Consider the following 20,734-nt stretch of genomic DNA (forward strand, 5'->3'; position numbering starts at 1 on the left):
CACACACACACATATATGTATATATGTGTATATATATCATAAATAATATCATGCTTTTCTATAAAAGTCATTATGTTTGGATGTGGGTCCATATTATATATGTATATATGTATATATATGTATATATACATATATATGTATACATGTACATATGTGTATATATATCATAAATAATATCATTCTTTTCTATAAAAAATGCATGTTTGGATGTGGGTCTATGTATATATGTATATAAGCATATATACATATATATGTATACATGTATATATGTATATATATGTCATAAATAGTATCATGCTTTTCTATAAAAAAGTCATTATGTTTGGCTGTGGGTCCATATTATACATAAGCTCTTCAAAGGAAGTGCTATGGTAGGATATTGGGTATTATAAATGCTTATTATATATTTGATGTAATTCAAATAAAGTAGCATCAAGACATTTGGGGAAAGGCATTCTGCAAAGGATTTCATGTGTGGGCTTCTATGATGGGTTAAATATTCCTGATGACAAGAACTTTGTTATTGTCACTTAAAAAAAAACTTTTTAAAATAAAAATGCATGGGAAAGCAGAAATCCTGGGTTTCAGTCAAAAGGGAACCTATGAAGGAAGTAATGATAATAGCTTGTATTTGTATATCACTTTTTACTTTACAAAGCATTGTTACACATCTATTGAATCATCAGAAAAGCTCATAAAGATATTGTTATTTCCACTTTACAAACAAGAAGCCAATGCTCAAAGAGATTAAATGGCAAAAATAACAGAATTTGCAAATAACAAAACTGGGACTTGTATTTGGGTTTTCTAGGTTAAAAAACAATTTATTTTTTACTAAATCTCCATATCACAATCTATGGAAAAAAGTTGATTTACCATAGGATGTAGCATTCTATTTTTTAATGGCTAGAGAAAAAATTTAAATATAGGAAGAAAGGGAGATTTTCAGAAGGTGGCCACAGCAGTGTAGATTTTTAAAACTCTCCTCAAATCACTCCATAAAAACAGACAAAGCACTAGGGTGGTAAAATTAAAACGTACAAACAACAAAAATAAGGTGCTATGGCATTTTATAAATCCCAAAGTACAGGTGGATGAGGAAAAACTACTGATGGCTCCAAGACCCGAGTGGTGTAAGTAAGGCAGACAGAAGTAATGGGATGCCTATTGGACCTGACAAGAAAACCCCAAAGTATCCAACAGAAGATACTCACTGGAAAGCTGAGTGAGCCAATTTGAAAAAAAAAATCAAAACAAAAAAACCTACCTGAAATTGGGAAGGCTTTTTCACACTTCAGTTTGGGGCAGAAGCTAGGAGCTAAGTGGTCTCTTTTGGATCATACAGCGCTGTGCGGGGGTAGATTGTGGCAAGAATGTGTCCCAACTCTTCCCTACTGGCTTCAGTGAAGCTAGTTTCATGTTCACCTGGGGTACAGGAGCCTTTCACTTAGTATCTGGATTTCTCACAAAGGGAACTGTCTATAAATTGTTGATCAATTTGTTTATGAGGGGACTGAGGGTCCACGGCTAGCTATTCTGCCCTCTTGCTAATGTCTTCCTGACTATTGCAAAATTCATGATTTTTTCCATCACTGATTGTTACAGTTTTTCAATGAGCATAAGAAAAGAAAATGCACTTTTTGTAGGGAACAAAATCGTGTGTGTGTGTATAAAATATCAAGCTTGTTACTATTATATTTTGTATACAGTTATGCATTGCTTAATGATGGTGATACATTCTGAGGTATGTGTCATTAGGTGATTTCATCATTACACAAACATGATGGAGTGCAGTTACACAAACCTAGATGATGTAACCTACTACACATGTAGGTTATATGATACAGCTTATTGCTGTATCACCACAAACACATGAGCAATGCATTGCCCTACAATTTTACAGTGGCTACGACATCACTAGGTGATAGGAATTTTTCAGTTCCATTACAATCTTATGTCTGGGACTACCATCATATTATGCGGTCCGTCGTCAACCAAAATGTTGTTATGCAGCCCATGACTACATCCCATTCTTTACTGGAATATTTGTTTAGTTTTTGAAGAACCTGCCTGTTTTCCATAGTTGTTATACAATTTTACATTCCCATCAGCAATTTTCTGAAAGATCCAGTTTCGCTGCATCCTCGCCAACATTTAGCATTGTCTCTATATTTTTCATTTTAGCTGTTGTAATTGGTCTGTAGTGCTTTCTCATGGGGCCTTAATTTGCATTTCTGTAATGTCTACTAATGTTAAACATCTTTTCATGTGCTTATTTGCCATCCATATATCCTCTCCAGTGAAATGTGTCTTCATGTCTTTTATCCATTTCCTTCTTGGACTGTTTGATATTGTTGAGTAATGAGAGCTCTTTATATATTCTAGGTATGAGCCCTTTATCAGATAAGTGGTTTGCAAATATTTTCTTCCAGTCTGTAGCTTGTTTTTTCATCCTCTTAACAGAGTTGTTCACAAAGCAAGAGTTTTTACTTTTGATGAGGTCCAATTTATAGTTTTTCTTTTATGAATTATGCTTTTGGTGTCATGTTTAAGAATTTTTTTACAAAGCCCTAGATCCTGAAGATGTTCTGTTTTCTTCTAAAAGTTTTATACTTCACATTTAAATCTACTACCCATTTTGAGGTGATTTTTATGTAAAGTGTGAGGTTAGGTTGAGGATCATTTTTTTTTTTTTGGTCTATGTATATCAAATTTTCCAGCACCCATTTGTTGAAAAGACTGTCCTTCCTCCATGCAATTGCATTTGCCCCTTTGTCAAAAATCCACTGGCCATACATGTGTGGGTTCTCTGTTTCTGGGTTCTCTATTCTGTTCACTGATCTATGTGTCTATCCCTTCAATTCTACACAGTCTTGAAACTAAAAAGAGTGGTTCCCCTGTTATTTTTTCCCAAAATTATTTTAATTATTCTAGTTCCTTTGCCTTCTAGAAAATTTACATTCACAATAAATAAACATTTCAGTGTACAAATATATCAAATCATCAGGTTGTACACTTTAAATATATACAATTTTATTTGTGAATTATATCTCAATAAAGCCAGGGGGGGAAAGTTGAGAAAAAAGACCAAAACCTTGATAGAAAAAGGGGAAAAGCCATGAACAGACAATTATTTAAAAATATAAAAATGGTCCCTAACTAAGTTTAAACATGTTCAAATTTACTCAAAATTAGAAAAATGCAAATTAAACAATACTGAAATACCACTTCTCAGCTATCAGTTTGGTGAAAATTAAAATGTATGCCATAGCAACATATTCTGTTGCTTAGACTGTGGGGAAACAAGCACTCTAATATATTGCTAGTGGGAATGCAGACTGGCAAAACCTTTCTAAACGGGATTCTGACAATATCAAACAAAGCTACATAGGCAGTTAGCACCGCCTTCCCATTTTTAGGAATTTGCCTCCAAAAAAATAGATACATGCAAAATTATTTGTTGCTGCATTGTGTGTAATTTCAAAACAATGTAAACAACCTAAAGGCCCATACATAGAAGAACGATTGAATAAATTATGGTACACCCACAAAATGGGAGTACTAACACAGCTGTAAAAACAGAATGAGAACGATCTATACAAACTGATACGGAGTGATTTGTAGGATATACTCGTATCTCTAAGTTTAAAAAGGAAAGTGTAAAATGTTATGTTACATTTACCTAAGAAAGAAGGGGTTAAAAAGTATATACACGTCTCTGCTAATTTGTGCAGGAAGGAATACAGGAAAAATAAACTAAGTACTATTGAGATCCGTGGGTAGAAATTGGGTGGAAAGAATGAGGACATGGGAACAGATTAAAGGTTCAAAGAGGTGTACCCTGAGTACACTTTTTTATATAACACTCACTTAGAATCACAGCAACATTTTACAAACCAAAAGGAAATACAAACAGTAATATGTGAGCCTAACTATATTAAAAATGATAAATATAACCACACTGAATAGGTCTAGAAGAAAAAGTACTAACCTAAATAATTTTGGAAGACATTATTTTGATCTCATACCATAAGGCCAAAGACAATAACTGAACACAAATATTGTTCTCCAGTTAGTATATTTGCTTTTCACAGATGCATGGATTAGTTATTCTAAAAATACTTTACATGTATTACAGGATTGAACAAATAAATAAGCACATTGTGAATAACGGGGGGGGGGGTGTAGGAAAAGTATTAGAGGTTTGAAATGGGCTGTATGGTACAAAGTAGGAAATGGTGCAAAAGGCACTGGACAGCAGAGGCCCGTGACCTACCCAGGGATCTACAAACCCCTGCTCTGGAACCTTTAGTTTCAATGACTGAAAAGAATAACAGATGACAGGAGGGGAAGGCTGTTCCATGGGGACAAGGACTGAGGGAAGGTGGTTATATTTTCTCTTTTCTCAATGCCCGATTCTGGGTTATAGTACTGGCTGGGCCTCTGAAAGTTTCCTCTCCTTGGTATACCCCTCTACTCTACTAAGACAGCAGGAGTGCAGCTAAGGAGCACAATACTTTTGTTCTTTGAGGGAGACTGCAAAGTAAGGATACTCCTGAGGAGAGAGCACACAACAGGAGTAGGAAAAGACACAGCCAAAAGGCAGGTATCATCATGTAATACTCGGGGTGGGAGCAGCTGTCCTTCTGGCACGCAGCACAGCTTGGAGCTTTGGCCAAACAACTGTGTCACAAACATTTGGGTCTCAGGGAAGGCAACTGAGAGACAGAGGTCTGGATCACTAGCTGTTTCACTTGGGCCATGACAATGATAATGCCAGTTAGTTATTTTGCATCCCCCCTGCCCTTTCTTCCATGAAATCAAATGGTCATGGGTAAGGTTTGGAGTGGTTTTTCTTCCAGGGATCCCTAGGTGGGACACTTGAGAATGGGCCCTCCCCATATTAATCTGCATGTCATGTTACTGCTGATAGCAAATATACTTCAAGGGATGCACTGTAAGTGGGAATATCTTTATTATGAAATAGTCATGCCTAGGAACCTAGTGATGTTCAGAGAACAGAAAGAAAAAACAGAAAAGGTGGCCTATGTCATGCTTATACAAGAAAAATGGCATATTATTAATCTGAAGCAAAAGAAAGGATTATTTGGCAAGAACTTGGACATGCCTTTTATTCAGGATAACGGGATACTCAAAGGGTGACCTGGATTCCCTTCTGACTATCAGCACTTGCACAGGGCTAAAGGGAATCCTGACCTTACATGGCACTGTCTTTCACATCAAGCCTATACAAACTTCAAAGAATTTTGAGCATATGATTTACAGCCTATCCTTACCTAAAACTCACCTAAAATCAGGTGAGTTTTGTGTAGCTGGTGGAGATGAACAGAAGGAGCTCTTAACCACTTCACAATTTCAGAGCAGAATATAACCCTCCTCAGTTCCTATGCCCTGTATGTGGATACTTCCCAAGTATGTGAAAATGTTTTCTGTGGTTGACAATAAACAATTCCAAATAATAATGTTATCAAGACTACACAGGTGATAATGGACGCCCATGCCCTGGTCAACAGGTACATAAGGAGCTAAATGTGAAAGCAGAATTTACTGGGTTAGAGATACGGACAGAGAGAAACCGAGTGAAAAATCTCCCCGAATTTGCAGGAAATACTTCAAAATTTTGACTGCTGGAGAGACTGGCATTTTTGGAGAAGGGTGAAGCATGATGTTGCTCACGTGATTTATTGGCCAAAGTCTCGGGAAGTACCATGGACATGCATTTCTCAGTGGTATCTGACCTGCTACGCATCTTTCTCTCAGGAAGATATAGCACATTACGCAGCCCTCATGGATCATGAGCTTGGCCACAACTTGAGAATGAAGCATGACCACGTGGCCTGCAATGCCACGGTCAGGACCTCTGTAGTATGCACGAACTTATTACTATAGATATGGGCTTCAGCAACTGCAGCTTCCACTACTTCCACCAGCTGTTACATAAGCACAGAGAGGACTGCCTGTTTCATAAACCTTAGCTCCAAAGCTACTTTGGAAAGTCATACAGTGGGAATAAGAGAATGGATAAAGAATGTGATTTGGTTGTGGCAGCATCCTTCACTATCAAAACGATTACTGTTGTCTGCCCTCATGCCAGCTAAAGAAGGGTTCAGATTGTGCATTTGGATCCTGCTGCAAACATTGCAAATTTTTAAAGGTAACCACACCCTGCCACCTCAATGTGGATGAGTGTGAACTCCAAGAATACTGTAATGGTACCTCCAAGTGTTGCAAACAAATACCTACAAGCAAGATGGCACCTTTGCAAATAACAAGGTTACTGTTATCTGGACCAGTGGTGAGGCCTAGAGAATCAGTGTGTTAAAATCTTTGCAAAGGGCACAAAGGTTGCCTGGGAAAGTGGCTAGAATTACATGAATACCAAGAGGGACAGGTTTGGAAACTGGCAGCGAATCTAAAGGGAATTTTAAGATCTTCAGCAAATGCAAGGCCAAAGATATAAAATGTGGGAGGCTGCTATGTGAAAACATCCAAAGGCTTCCACTCATTGAAAAACACCAAACCCTCACCCAGTTCCCCATGCAAGACACATGGTGTTGGGGTGCAGTTTTTTTACACCATAGAAGGGATGATAAGTTGAAGGATGGTATCCCAGATTAGATATTCTTACTCACAAATGAGGCTCTGCAGTCTAGGAATCTTTTCTTTCCCACAAGGTTCAAATTCTACTTATTATTCATTCATTCATTTGTTCATTCATTTATTCTATAAACATATTTAGCAGTTATTGTTAGGTTGAACCATGTAAAATTGATATGACATCACTTTCACCTACAAAAATGGCAAGTTCATATGGTTCAACCTAATTCAATGTACCAACACTGAAACTTACTTTGGACTTCTGCTTGTAAATGATAATTTAGAGTTTTGATTACTAAAGTTTCCTTAGTCACGATTTCTCTTAAATCTTATCATCTGTAACTTCAAAAGATTGGCCTTAATTTTCTAAGTAGGATGGACCCTACTGCCAAGACCTAGAAGAGCACTGACCATATGAAACTAATACCTGAGGATCCCACTTTTTTCATAGTTATTGTCCTTGCTTCTTCTGAGTTTCTAAACCTCTTCAAAGAACAGAAACCCAGAACTTTCTTTGTCCAACCTCAGAGACAGTAATAGCAACGACAAACTCTGAGCAAATCGTTGTATGCCATCCTACTTCCCCTGTACCATGGAGTAGAGAGCCTGGAAGTAACATGTGAAAATAACAACCTGGAATTAATTTTGTCTAGAAAAGGCTTACATAAATCTAATACTCATTGAGGTAATATGAGTCTCTCTCTCTTAGATGGAAAATGGCTTCATTTCCCTAAACAAAGACTTTAAGAATCACTAGTGAATCTGAGAATGAAGAGATTCTGTCCAATTAACCAAACAGCTACTAACCATGGTACTATAATATACTCCCTTTCCTTTTCGTAGTTTAAGGCGTGGTTAGAAAAGACTTCAGATGTTGTTCTCCAACACTCTTCCCAATCCCTTAGTGTGGAATAACTCTAGTTCCTGGATATTCCAGCATTATAGTTTCAAAAAATGGTGGAGGAGCTGGTAGCAAAAGTAAGGGTAGACTCCAGTGGATCTAGACCCCTGCTATAGAATCTCTTCTGTGAGCATAATAATGGTGTCTGGGTGTCTGCATCACGCCGAGCCTCTTGCTTTAGCTGAAAGAACTTGTACTGTGTCCAGCCATATACTCCACAGTTGAGCAGACCCTGGGATGACGCTGTCAGAGCCTGGAGGAGATGAAGGGTAAGGGAGCCCATCCTTAAGGTTTTCAGAGATCCAGGGAATAGTCCCCATTCTCCTTATTTATAAAGCATTGGTATATTTCCTCTATCTCATACATCAAGAACTAGTGTCAGTTTTTAATCTTTTTCTAGCTCTTCCTGAACTCACTCTTCACACTGTACCTTGTCATGAATGACTGAGAGTTGGTCATATTTCTTACTATACACACACAAAAGAACAATGACATGGTTTCAATGCCCCTCTTTATCGCCTCATTTCCAAAGTTAGGTTTGAGAAAATTGCCCTATCAGCATAGTTAGCCCAAAAAGCCTTCTTAAATCTGATGAAGTAGGAAAAGAGAATCATTCCATCCCTCTACTACTTCCTCCCCATTCACCTAGAATAGTTATTTAATCCCATTTAATTCATTATAGATGCGAGAGAATCATGTCACTATCAGTGTTTCATAAGAACATTATCTGGTAGATCTTGGTTTTTGTTACTCATTCTTTAAAAACACATCAATGAAATGAAGTTGACCAGACATACATATGCTCTGAAATGCATGGCAGCATTTTCATAAAAGTATGTACCTTATCTGTGAGGAAAATTTCATATTCTTCATAACTAAATATTAATCATACATTGTCTCTTTTGCAGTGTAGAAATAAATACCATGAAGGGAAAAACTGTGCTGAGTACTGACAGTGCAAGAGAATAGGCTAAGAAGGTGTGAGAACAGAGATGCTGGATGTTGAAGGTGTTACCTGGAGAATATAGAGGGCCATGTGAAGCTTGGTGTCCTGTGGCTTGATCAGCTTTATGACCATCAGAATGACAGCTGTGAAAACACAAAGTATAAATCTTGTTGCCAGCCCTGGCTGCCTGAACATAAAATTCTTCAGTATATATGCCTAAACCCTGTGAGAATGGAAGCTGTAGGCATAATAAAGGCTAGCAGTGAGATTAACAAGTTACAGAAACCACTGGGCCTTGGGTCTCCTGCCTTTAGTCCTCGTTGATTAAACTTTGTAGATATTAGTGCACCTGTGGTAGCAAGACAAACTACAGCAAGGAAGATGATAAGTTACACTTTTTAGCATTTTAGAGTTTACCAAGCTCTTTCATAAACGTTATCCAATCTGATCCTCACTACAACTTTATGTAGTAGGAAGGGCAGGTGTTAATATCTCTGAGTTATGTCAGGACATTTCCTCTTAAATCAGGTTGCATCTCATGTGTAATTCTCTTAATTTATAAAAAGTAAAAAGAAAAAGATGTTACAGAGGTTGGGAAAATCTGGAAATCTGGATGGGACCAACATAAATTTTATAAGCTGGACAGGAATTTGCAGTCATCCTTCTGGATAAGACCACTTCGCTTGATTGGAACTCAACAGGTGCCCTCTTCATTACCCAGCTCTGTCCCTTAAGATACCCACCTGGGCCCCAGCAGCAAAAGAAAGCCACTGGGTAGTAGCGCACTCGCTGCTCCACGATGTGAATCACTGCCCACTGTTCACTCCCCAGAAAGCCAGTTGATTTCACAAACTTCTTATACAGCATCTGGGCTTGGATGAGTAAGACCTAGACATGGATACAGCAATGAGTAACTTGCCCAAGGCTTAGTAGAACTTCCCAAGTCTATCCTCCTATCATTTTAGAGGGATCATTCTCTTAGGATCTGACAGCAGGAAAGTCCATTCTTCCATCTTTACTATCTGATTCCAGGCTTCTTCTGAGAGAAAATTATCTTCAGAATGAACTTTTGCTTGACTAGGGAAATGGACAGATATTAGTCAAACTTGTGGTTACCATGTTCAATACATGAACTTTACATCAGCCCTCAGGCTTTTTTTCTCGCTAAAGCTAATCACAATATGCATGAGAAGTTAAAACTAAGATCTAATCAGACTCTTAAAACACTTTATTAGAGATTGTGTTAGAAAATGTTCTATGCTTAATACCCTTAAAATAAATACTTTGGCATTATGACCGAGCTTAAATTCTCAACTCAAAGCAAAAAAAATAAAAATATAAAAAATTCTCTTCTTGTGCCTAAATAGAAAATAGATTGGTTTTTCCCTTCCTTTTGGGGGTTATCTTTACAGGGTTTAGCAAATAAAAGAAATATAAATCAGTTCAGAAGTCCAATATGCTTTTTGTGGGGAGTAAATTAGATAATAATCCTGGTAACAAATCTGATCAAATCTGAAACCCTTCTTTAATAATCCAGATCCACTCTCTAAATTAATAATTAATTAAGTTTAGCCATGTAATTTCCTTTCCCCACAGGCATAGGAATGAAAAGGAGGCTTGAACTTAAATTTGAAAATATTTGTCTATTAGAATCACTTCGCCATCTGTTGATTTACAAAGAATCAGAAAATGTTAATTGTGAATGCCCACTGACGCCTTGGTTATTGAAGAAGAAAATAGGAATCCCCAGGGTGCTAGGCTACCTGACTCCCTTATAAATCAGTTCTAAATGTAAACCATCAAAGCCATTTTAATATAAATTAGTCACTATGCACTCTTCACAAAGTTGCTGATTTGAGCTATCTCCATAACTTCTTTTTGAGTTGTTAAAGGAAATTCTATACAATTATATGTGCTTCACATGTGCTAGCTGTGCTAGAAAAAAAAACATTTGTGAGATAATTTTTTTCTGCAGAAAGACAATTTGTAATCCCTGAAATAGGAAGAAAGGAGAAAATTATACTAACAAAGTAGATATGGCAAATAAAAAGGCATATTTGCTTGCTTACTGACTTTGTACTAGGCAGTTACACTAAATAACGTATTGTCTCATTCCATAGTTGATTATTTTCATTGTATATCATTCTGATGAGGTCAAATGAATATTTAATTAACTGCCTGAGCCACTTAGCTCAGTTAGACAGAGCATAAATGCAACTTTATAGCCAATAAAAAAATTGAGCAAAAAAATTCTTTCATTATTTGGAAAACTAAACCAAAGCACATGTTCTATGTTCCAGAGTGTCATTCTAGATAAAGAATATACTTGACACATACTAGTTTTCTGGTCTGATCTGCCATGAGAATAATTCCCACAAAATGAATACAGGCTCTTTTCTGCACTTATCATTTGATCTTGGAAAGTCTGAAAGACTGAGGTAGTAATTAAACTGTCAGTATCTCCTAGCCACTTTCTTAGTTCTAGGACTGTAGAAAGTGCCTCTCCATCCCATCTTTCCCAGGCCCTGGGAATACTGCCCCTTTCCTCCCTACACCCCTTCTTTTCATAAAGGTAGTAGTAAGGTGGCACCATACCAAAATGGTGAGGAGGCTGAGTAGAAAGCTGGCCAGGAAAATGGCGAGCCCATAAAAATAAAGTGTGTTGCAGATGGATGTGTTGGCAGAAGGCAGGAGTTCAGCCATGGCTGATGGTGGTGAGTATATCAGGATACACCTAGGAAGAGAACCAATGGACAAGAGTATTGCTACAGATATAAGACTAGAGAGAGGCCTATCATCAGTGCACTAAAGATAAGGAGTATGAGGCGGCCGGATGGCTCAGTTGGTTAGAGCACGAGCTCTGAACAACAGGGTTGCCTGTTCGATTCCCATATGGGCCAGTTAGCCGCACCCTCCACAACTAGAATGTAGACAACGAGCTGCTACTGAGCTTCCTGAGGGGCGGCCAGATTATCTCAGGTGGTTAGAGCGTGAGCTCTGAACAACAAGGTTGCTGGTTCAATTCCCGCATGCGATGGTGGGCTGTGCCCCCTGCAACTAAAGATTGAAAACAGCAACTGGACTTGGAGCTGAGCTGCGCCCTCCACAACTAGACTGAAGGACAACAACTTGGAGCTGATGGGCCCTGGAGAAACACACTGTTCCCCAGTATTCCCCAATAAAATTTATTTTAAAGAAAGATAAAGAGTATGCAATTTTACTTATCATTTTGCTAACCCTTGCCCATAACATCTTGTTCTTTCTCATAGACACATTATCTTCTAGTCACTTTGCATTATATTTCTACTTAAGTATTTTCAGCCTTGACTATACTGTGTTCCACAGCCCATTTCTAATACAAGCACCTTGGTCAGAATGTATATAGAAAGTCTTCTTCCATCTCTCTTTATAGGAAAGAATAGGTGTAGTCCACCCATTTGAAAATGAGAGATTTGGTTCTTACTTACCTGTGACTCTGGCTGAAGTTGCGGAAGCATTCACTGGCATTTCCCAGACAGAACACAGGTATCATCAATAGTAAAGGTATCAGGCTGGGAGGAAAAAAACTTATCACCCTAATATTCAGACTTTTTCATGCCCTTTTCATTTGCAAAATATTATCTTGTTCTCCTCCCACCTCCATCACCCCACCACTCTCCACTAATACTACACATGTAATTTCTTCAAGAAAAATACCTCAAAAACCTTAAGTATAACTTCTTTTCCACTTCCCGGGAAGTGGAGTAAGGAATACATTTTATACACAGGGTAATTAAACCCTAACAGTTTCATAGAGAGTCTCTGGGGGTTGTGTGGTCAGATAAAAATCTAAGTGGGTCAAAGTGGAAGAAAAAAATCTAACAAGAAGCTGTGCTCTCTCAGTCTGTTTTACTTTCCATGGTGACCAGGAATAACTTCATTGTCATCAGCCCCTTCCTGGGAACTTTTCCAAAGCATACTTTTAAATAACTAATTATTTATTCAGAGGAAAAGATCCAGGAATAAAAGTTACAAAATCTAAAACCAATTCTGATGTGACCACTTAGGTGAGATCCAGACCCTTTATAGGCTTAAAATTTTTAAGAGTTAAAAAAAAAATATTTAAGAGTTTATAACACTTAATGTTATAAAGGTGGATGAGATCTTAAAAGCCACCCAACACAACTCTCTATGATATATTAAAAGGAATTGGAGGAGTCCAAAGATTTAAAGGCAAATATTTGTTGACAGTCACAAAGAGTTGATGACAGAATTGGGGCTAAAACCCAAATCTGTAACTTCAAACTGCCTGTCTTTCTATCTGAGAAAATGGAACCAATGATCACATATTTGTTGTTTCCAACTCAGTCTCCACGAGGACATTACGCATGACAGACTCAAAGGGCACTGTTCTCCTATTTGTTCCCACCTAGAATCCAGAATAATAAGTCTACATTTTGCTAGGAAGGAAAGCAAAAATCTCACCTTGACAAAATGATGGCTATTTGACCAACTCGACAAGTATTATCTATAACCTACGAAAAGAATAAATGTGAGTAATGTCTTAGGATATTGCCAATTATATTATAGTAAATACCAGGTCATCATTTACCACTTGACAGAACAAAAAATTCCCAAGAACCAGCTTGCTTAGTTAAGCAATACTTGCTATAAAATTCAATGAAATAGACAGTTCCTTAGCATTGGAGGTTAAGATAATTTTATCTGTATTACTATATTCTAAAAAGTAACAATAGCTACAGAGAGAGCCTGCAGGAAGTAGTTTAATATAAAATTGGGATACCAGAAAAAATTCTGTTATGAAGGAAGGCAACTAGGAATTTACACAAGTTCAATCCTCTTTTACATCCAAGAGGTGTAGGCTTTTTAGACCTTATGGGTGGAGTGAAAGTATATGTACGTATAAGATGACCAGCACAAAGCATAATAGGCCAGGGTTAGTATAATAAGGGCAGGGTCAAATAAGCCTTTTGGATTATAAGTCCTTCATGACCTGTTAGATTCTAAAAGAATATTTCAAAAATATCCAGTTGTGTTAGACACTGTAAAACAACTTACATAAGAGTGGTCCCTAACCACCAGAAATTTATGATGAAAGATTTTGAACCAAACACCTTAAAAAGATAAGAGAATAGAAAACAAGGGGTTTGTTTTTTGTTTATTATGTTATGGAAGAGAACATCTGGAATGGCATTGTTAGGGATCAATAAGCATTAAGTGATAAATTAAACAATAATCAGAAATGGGTACTTTATTTTCCTTAAGAACTTTGAATCAAGAATAGCAAATACAAACAACCCAATTGAAAAATGGGCAGAGGACCTGAAGAGACGTTTCTCCAAAGAGGACATACAAATGGCAAATAGACATATGAAAAAATGCTCAACATCGCTAATCATCAGAGAAATGCAAATGAAAACCACAATGAGATATCACCTCACCCCAGTCAGAATGGCTTTCATCAACAAGACAAATAGTAACAAGTGTTGGAGAGGCTGTGGAGAAAAAGGAACCCTCATACACTGTTGGTGGGAATGCAGACTGGTGCAGCCGCTATGGAAGGCAGTGTGGAGGTTCCTCAAGAAATTACGAATAGAATTACCATATGACCCAGCAATCGCTCTCCTGGGTATCTACCCCAAAAATATAAAAGCATTTCTCTATAGAGACACGTGTACGCCAATGTTCATTGCAGCTTTGTTTACGGTGGCCAAGACATGGAAACAACCAAAATGTCCTTCTATAGATGAATGGATAAAGAAGTTGTGGTATGTATACACAATGGAATACTACTCGGCGTTAAGGAAAGATGATATAGGAACATTTGTGACAACATGGATGGATCTCGAGAGAATAATGCTAAGTGAAATAAGTCAGACAGATAAAGCAGAGAACCCTATGATTTCACTGATATGTGGTGTATAAACCAAAAAGAACAAGACAAACAAATGAGAAACAAAAACTCATAGACACAGACAATAATTTAGTGGTTACCAGAAGGTAAGGGGGTGGGGGGTGGGTTATGAGGGTAAAGGGGATCAAATATATGGTGATGGAAGGAGAACTGACTCTGGGTGGTGAACACACAATGGGATTTATAGACGATGTAATACAGAATTGTACACCTGAAATCTATGTAAATTTACTAACAATTGTCACCCCAATAAATTAAAAAAAAAAAAGAATAGCAAATAACGGGGTGGCCGGATGGCTCAGGTGGTTAGAGCGCAAGCTCTGAACAACAGGGTTGCCGGTTCGATTCCCACATTTAGTTGCTGCGCCCCCTGCAACTAAAGATTGAAAATGACAACTGGACTTGGAGCTGAGCTGCGCCCTCCACAACTAGACTGAAGGACAATGACTTGGAGCTGATGGGCCCTGGAGAAACACACTGCTCCCCAATATTCCCCAATAAAAATTTGAAAAGTGAATGATTTCAAGTAGGATAGTCAGTGCTGACTTTAGGTAAAATGGGAAATAAGTAAAATTAGTCTCTGATGACCTCTCTCATCCATGTTCCTCCTCATCTTTTTATTCTATCCTCTATCCATCAGGTGGCTATCCTATGTTTAATTCTTGTTCTTACTTGGCTGTCAATGAATCTCTGGTAAAAAGCTTATTGATAAAAGTTTAGGGCAGAAGTCCTGCTAGGGTATTTAAAAGAGGACTCAAAAACGAAAAAAAGAAAATAACTTCAAGGCTCCAAGTATAAAGTATGACAGAATAATAGGCAGTGGGGTTAAATTTTTGGCTAGGGTTTATCTTCTTGGAACTAGTGTCACAGTATGTGTTATATAAAGAAAAGTATAGTATGTGCCTTTGTATGCATAGAAAGCCGTAGAATACCACATGTAACAGTTAATCTAATGTCTCTCCCTCCCTTTTCTTCAAAGATTAGTTTTCCTGACAGGAGCCTAGGCCTTGGAAAAACACTCCCCCACGTTGTCCCCATCCGTGGCTTCTAGTCTCATCATGGCAACTTCTTCAGGGAATGACTCTGTGACTGAATAACATTTACCAAATTACAATCAGTCTCTTAGTTTGTGAGTGAACAAAGGAATAAAAACTCGACATACTACCCCTACAAGGCTATTGAACTTTTTAGACATTCATCTGCCTGAAGGGAGGGAAATGAACTGTTTCTTTGTAGTAGTATCTTCCAGCTCTAGAATTCTAGGATTATGCAGACAAACATGTACAAGGATATATAGCCATGGGTCATTTCTAAATTGTACAGAGCTTAGAAACTATACAAGTTTAAAATATAGAAATTATAAATGTTGAATCCACTGAGGTAAACAGGAGAAAATGGAGCCAGAATATAGTGCTGTGCTGTTCAATACAATGTAGTTAAATTAAAATTAAAATAAAATAGAATACAAAATTCAGTTGCTCAATTACACCAGCCACATTTAAAGTGCTCAATAGCTGCATATAGTTAGTGGCTACTGAACTGGACAATACATAAAATATTTTGATCACTGAAAATTCTATTGAACAGTGCTTATATAGACTTCAATAATTTAGGATGCTGCATAAGGGGGTCTCTTTATGTTATTTTTTCAATGAATTTCCCCACTGTCCTTTCTCCTCACAGCAAAAAACAAAAAGTTTTAAAAGCATTCTATGCCTCTGCTCTTCTCTAACAGTATGTATCTAGAACAAGCCTAGAAAAAAGTAATTTTTCTCTTAAAAAGAAAAGAATATCTTCTTAAGAAGTCAGTCAGATTAGGACTTTAGAGTATCATAGCATATTAGAGTATCATAGCATTTTAGAGCTGGAAGAGACATTAAAGATCACATAAACCAACACATCATTTTATGATGAAAAACTGAGGCCCAAGAAAGAGAGACGATGTGCCCAAGGTCATACAGGAGATCAATGACAGAACTGGGTCTCAAAAGACAGAGCTCCTGATTCACTTCAAATACTCTTTTCACAATGCTCTAGTACCACTTATTCATTCAAGAACTATTTATTGAGTTTCATCATGTGCATGAGAATATACCAGTTTCATTTGTTCTGGAACTAATCTGTAGGCTCTAGAGGAAGGTATATTGGGAGGCCTTCCAGATTCATTTACTCCATGGTGCCCTTAAAAAAAATTCCCTTTCAAAAAACCACAACAGAATGGATATTGCAGAAATAAGGAGACTGGAATACTTAGTAAGATAGGTACAATAAGATTAAAATATATAAAGACATTAAATAAATTAAAATTGCTAACATCATAAAAATGTCTTCTGCCAAGACCACTTAGTGATATACTGAAAGAATCAGAAATAAAGAAACAAAGCGTACTATACAATGGAATAGTATTGAGCAATAAAAAGGAATGAATTATTTACACATGCTACAATGGATGAACTTCAAAAGCATTATGCTAAGTGAAATAAACCAGACACAAGAGATTATGTATTGTATGATTCCATCTATATGAAATGTCCAGAAAAGGAAAATCTACAGAGACAAAGTAGAGTAGTTGCTGCCCAGTGCAGAGGGCGGGAAGGGGATTAATAGTAAATGGGCAAGAAGAATTTTACCAGGGTAAAGAAAATATTCTGAAACTGTTTTATGATGATGATTACACAACCTGGTAAGCTTACTTTAAAAACCACTGAACTGGACACTTGAAATAGGTGAATTATGTGTTATATAAAATATAAATATACAAAGAAAAGAATCCAGATGTACTGACCTAGTGTTCTCCTCTCTTTTATAATCGTAATGGTAGACAGTGCCTAAAACTCTTTGTGAACCAAAGAAGGGAAGACAACTGCTCCCTGGATTAATCTTGTTTTCTGATTACCACACATTAATTCCTCTGCCCTCCTGCAAACCAGGAGTATCTGTTATCCACACATACTGAAGAAATACAGCAGAGCAGAACAAACACTCTCCCTTTCCAGTACCCATAGTTCAAATCCCATGTTAGCAAACTGAGCACTTTCCCTGACTTTCTCCAAGATCTTTGTCTTTAGCAACAATGATGGATTGGCATGGAGCCAGGAAGAACTACTTCCCTTACTGAGTAGACCCAAGCAGGAATGACAGTACTGTAAATAACATTTCCTATAATCACCCCCCCCCACTTTTTTTTGGTGGCATGAGAGAAGAGGAAATCATGTCAACAGAATGGAAACTCAATGAGAACATGGTTTTTCTTTTACTAACCTCCATGAATTCACCTAGCCAGTGCTGAGTGCTTGCACTGTTTATTACAGACATGTGGATTTGTTTTAGCATGCCATTCTTAACCATTAGCTCTGAATAAAACTTACCAGGGGAAATGTGCTCTGTCCACTCTGGTTGTGTTTCATCCTCAGCTCTTTGTACAGATACCAGATGTAATTGACGGTGTAGAGAAACGAGGAAATGTAGAATATCTAGGTGAAAACAAAATAACCCATCATAACTGCCCCACTCTGACTTCCTTCAATTTACTCCATTATTTTCTACTATAAGAATCCTACTGGGAGACGTCATCAAAATGGCGGCGTGAGGTCCTGCCAACTGTCAAAATATCATTTAGATCATTGAGATCTCTCATTTACATTTTAATTCAGTCACCCTTGACCCTTTTGTTAGGAGAAAAACTTTGCTTCTCCGTTTAGTTCTAGCAATGAAAGTAGGGACTTGAAGACATTGCAATTTGAGCGTATTTACGTAAATGAATTCCTCATTTGTACCTGCCATCTGTGACAGATTTTCAAATATACTAGTACATCTTTATTTTCTATGATGATTTGAAAGATGCCTACTTTAACGATATCAGGATTATAATAAATGCAATCTCCTTGATTATCTTTGCCCACTGAAAAATAAAAAGAATCCTTCCTACTGGTCTATTAGTAACTTACCACCTAGTATCCATACCACGTAAAATGTGGGAATTCTATCCAGGCCTACCTAAAACATGTCCCAGCTTCCTTATTTTATCCTTTTGTCTGTTCAGAAGAACCAGAACATAATCCAACTCCTCTCACCTAACTTCTACTTTTATGAAGCTATCATAGAATCTTTTCTATTTTATTTTTTAATTGAAAAGGCCATATGGATTTCCATTTCTAATAATGATAGCTTAGGCTATATGAACCAAACTTTCCATTCAAAAGAACTTAACATGCTAGATGCTATTGACATTTTCTGTTTACCACTGGTTTTCAGTAATTTGATTATGATGTGCCTTGGTGTATTTTCTGCATGTTTCTTTTTTTTTTTTTTGAGATATTATAAAATGTAATTGTTTTTATTTTTAAATTTAATTTTATTTATCATCAACTACAGTTGACATTCAATATTATATTAGTCTCAGGTGTACAGCACAGTGGTTATCTGCATGTTTCTGATGCTTGGTTTTGTTAAGTTTCTTGTATATGATGGTTTATATTTCAACCAAATTTGGAAAAATTTTGGTTATTATTTCTTCAAACATATTTTGTTTCTGTTTTGACTTTCCATGTCTTTTAAATCTTTAAAAGCATCAAAGAACTGACAAGATAGCAAGAAACCAGCAGGACAAAATCTAAGGGAAGGAATTTCTGCTTCGATCTTGTATGAAATAACAGGAATCGAATTTGCTGTTCAGTCTTAAAAACTAAACATTGGACAAAATACATAAAAATACTATTTGTGAACAAGTTTTCAAACACTGGATAGCAATCAGTGTAGAACAGTAATCCCTGAAAAAAGAAAAACAAACAGGTTGAGCCTATCAAGTGCCCCAGCTCCCTGGCTGAAAAAAGTGAGTGCAGTGATGGGGAATCCAAACAGAGACAGGCCTTGGTGAGAAGACAGGCCTTGGTGAGAAGACAGAGTTCAGAGTTTGGGGAGGCCAAGGCAACTAAAATTTATGAAGCAGATTATCAGAGAGGAGGGAGCCACAAAGAGACATAGTGCTCTGGAGATTTGCAGAGGTACCCTCAAGTCTTTGATTAACTACTGATCTATGTATATGGAGAGAAAACCCAGAAGACCAGAAAAAGAACCATCAGAAAGGAGAAGGTGGCACAATCTCCAATGGAATCCCCAAAGGAATAGTTTGTATTCCCATTAGCCAGAGTAGAAAGATTTCCTAATACAGATGAAGGAATGACAACACTGTAGAATAATAATAAGAGTATTGCCTCACTAATGGGACCAAATTAGCTGTATATGAAACACTGTCCTAAGCAAAGCTTAAAAGCACGCTTGTGAAAGTAAGCAAGCCTTGAAAGGATCGAATAGATTGAGTTAACTACATACAAAACAAAACCCTCAAATTAAATATGTGTGTGTGTGTGTGTGTGTATACACACGTTGGTGCAAAAGTAATTGCAATTGAAAAGATGAAAAATAATTGCAGGGGCCAGCCCAGTGGCTCAGGAGGTTGGAGCTCCGTGCTCCTAACTCCGAAGGCTGCCGGTTCGATTCCCACATGGACCAGTGGGCTCTCAACCACAAGGTTGCTGGTTCAACTCCTCGAGTCCAGCCAGGGATGGTGGGCTCTGCCCCCTGCAACTAAGATTGAACACGGCACCTTGAGCTGAGCTGCCGCTGAGCTCCCGGATGGCTCAGTTGGTTGCAGCGTGCCCTTCAACCACAAGGTTGCCGGTTCGACTCCCCACAAGGGATGGTGGGCTATGCCCCCTGCAACTAGCAACGGCAACTGGACCTGGAGCTGAGCTGCGCCCTCCACAACTAAGACTGAAAGGACAACAACGTGAAGCTAAACAGCACCCTCCACAACTAAGATTGAAAGGACAGCAACTTGACTTGGAAAAAAGTCCTGGAAGTACACACTGTTCCCCAATAAAGTCCTGTTCCCCTTCCCCAATAAAAAAATCTTTTTTAAAGAAAAAAGAAAAAGAAAAATAATTGCTACAACCGCACTTAGTTTTGTATCAATCTAATGTATATGCATATATAGAAATCTAATACCTAACAATGTGTGGCATCTAATAAAATATTATGTCATGCAAAGAAGCAGGAAAATATGACCTATAACCAAGAGAAAAATTACTCAATAGAAATGGACTCAGAAATGACAGAGATTATAAAACTTAGCAGACAAAGATGTTGTAGGAATTATTACAAATATACTTGGACAAATATATGAGGTATGATCACAAAATATGGTGAATGTTTACATTTAAAAAAATTTACTACAGTAAAAGACACATTGCCATTAATCTCCCTCAAAATGCTCCCCCTCGCTTAGAACACACTTATCCCATCATTCTTGCCACTTACTGAAACAGTTCTGGAAGTCCTCTTTTGTGACTGTCTT

General features: G+C 37.4%; 1 protein-coding gene across 6 annotated transcripts in view; it reads right to left on the reverse strand.

Annotated features, from left to right (window-relative positions):
* TMEM116 (transmembrane protein 116) overlaps window positions 1-20,734 on the reverse strand; it is a 108,026-nt gene that overhangs the window by 55,728 nt on the left and 31,564 nt on the right. For 3 of the 6 annotated variants that reach the window (XM_081036928.1, XM_081036927.1, XM_081036929.1), the window contains exons 5-10: window positions 17,748-17,852; window positions 12,930-12,979; window positions 11,933-12,016; window positions 11,061-11,199; window positions 9,209-9,353; window positions 8,535-8,608 (exon numbers count right to left, since the gene is read on the reverse strand). In XM_081036928.1, the coding sequence (XP_080893054.1) occupies window positions 8,535-8,608; window positions 9,209-9,353; window positions 11,061-11,199; window positions 11,933-12,016; window positions 12,930-12,979; window positions 17,748-17,852 (597 nt within the window). Of the gene's footprint in view, window positions 1-2,695; window positions 7,773-8,534; window positions 8,609-9,208; window positions 9,354-11,060; window positions 11,200-11,932; window positions 12,017-12,929; window positions 12,980-17,747; window positions 17,853-20,734 lie in introns of those variants that run through there. The other 3 variants (XM_081036926.1, XM_081036925.1, XM_081036924.1) reach the window with 2 other exon arrangements.

The sequence above is a fragment of the Rhinolophus hipposideros genome (assembly GCF_964194185.1).
Source record: "Rhinolophus hipposideros genome assembly, chromosome: 24".
Lineage (NCBI taxonomy): Eukaryota > Metazoa > Chordata > Mammalia > Chiroptera > Rhinolophidae > Rhinolophus > Rhinolophus hipposideros.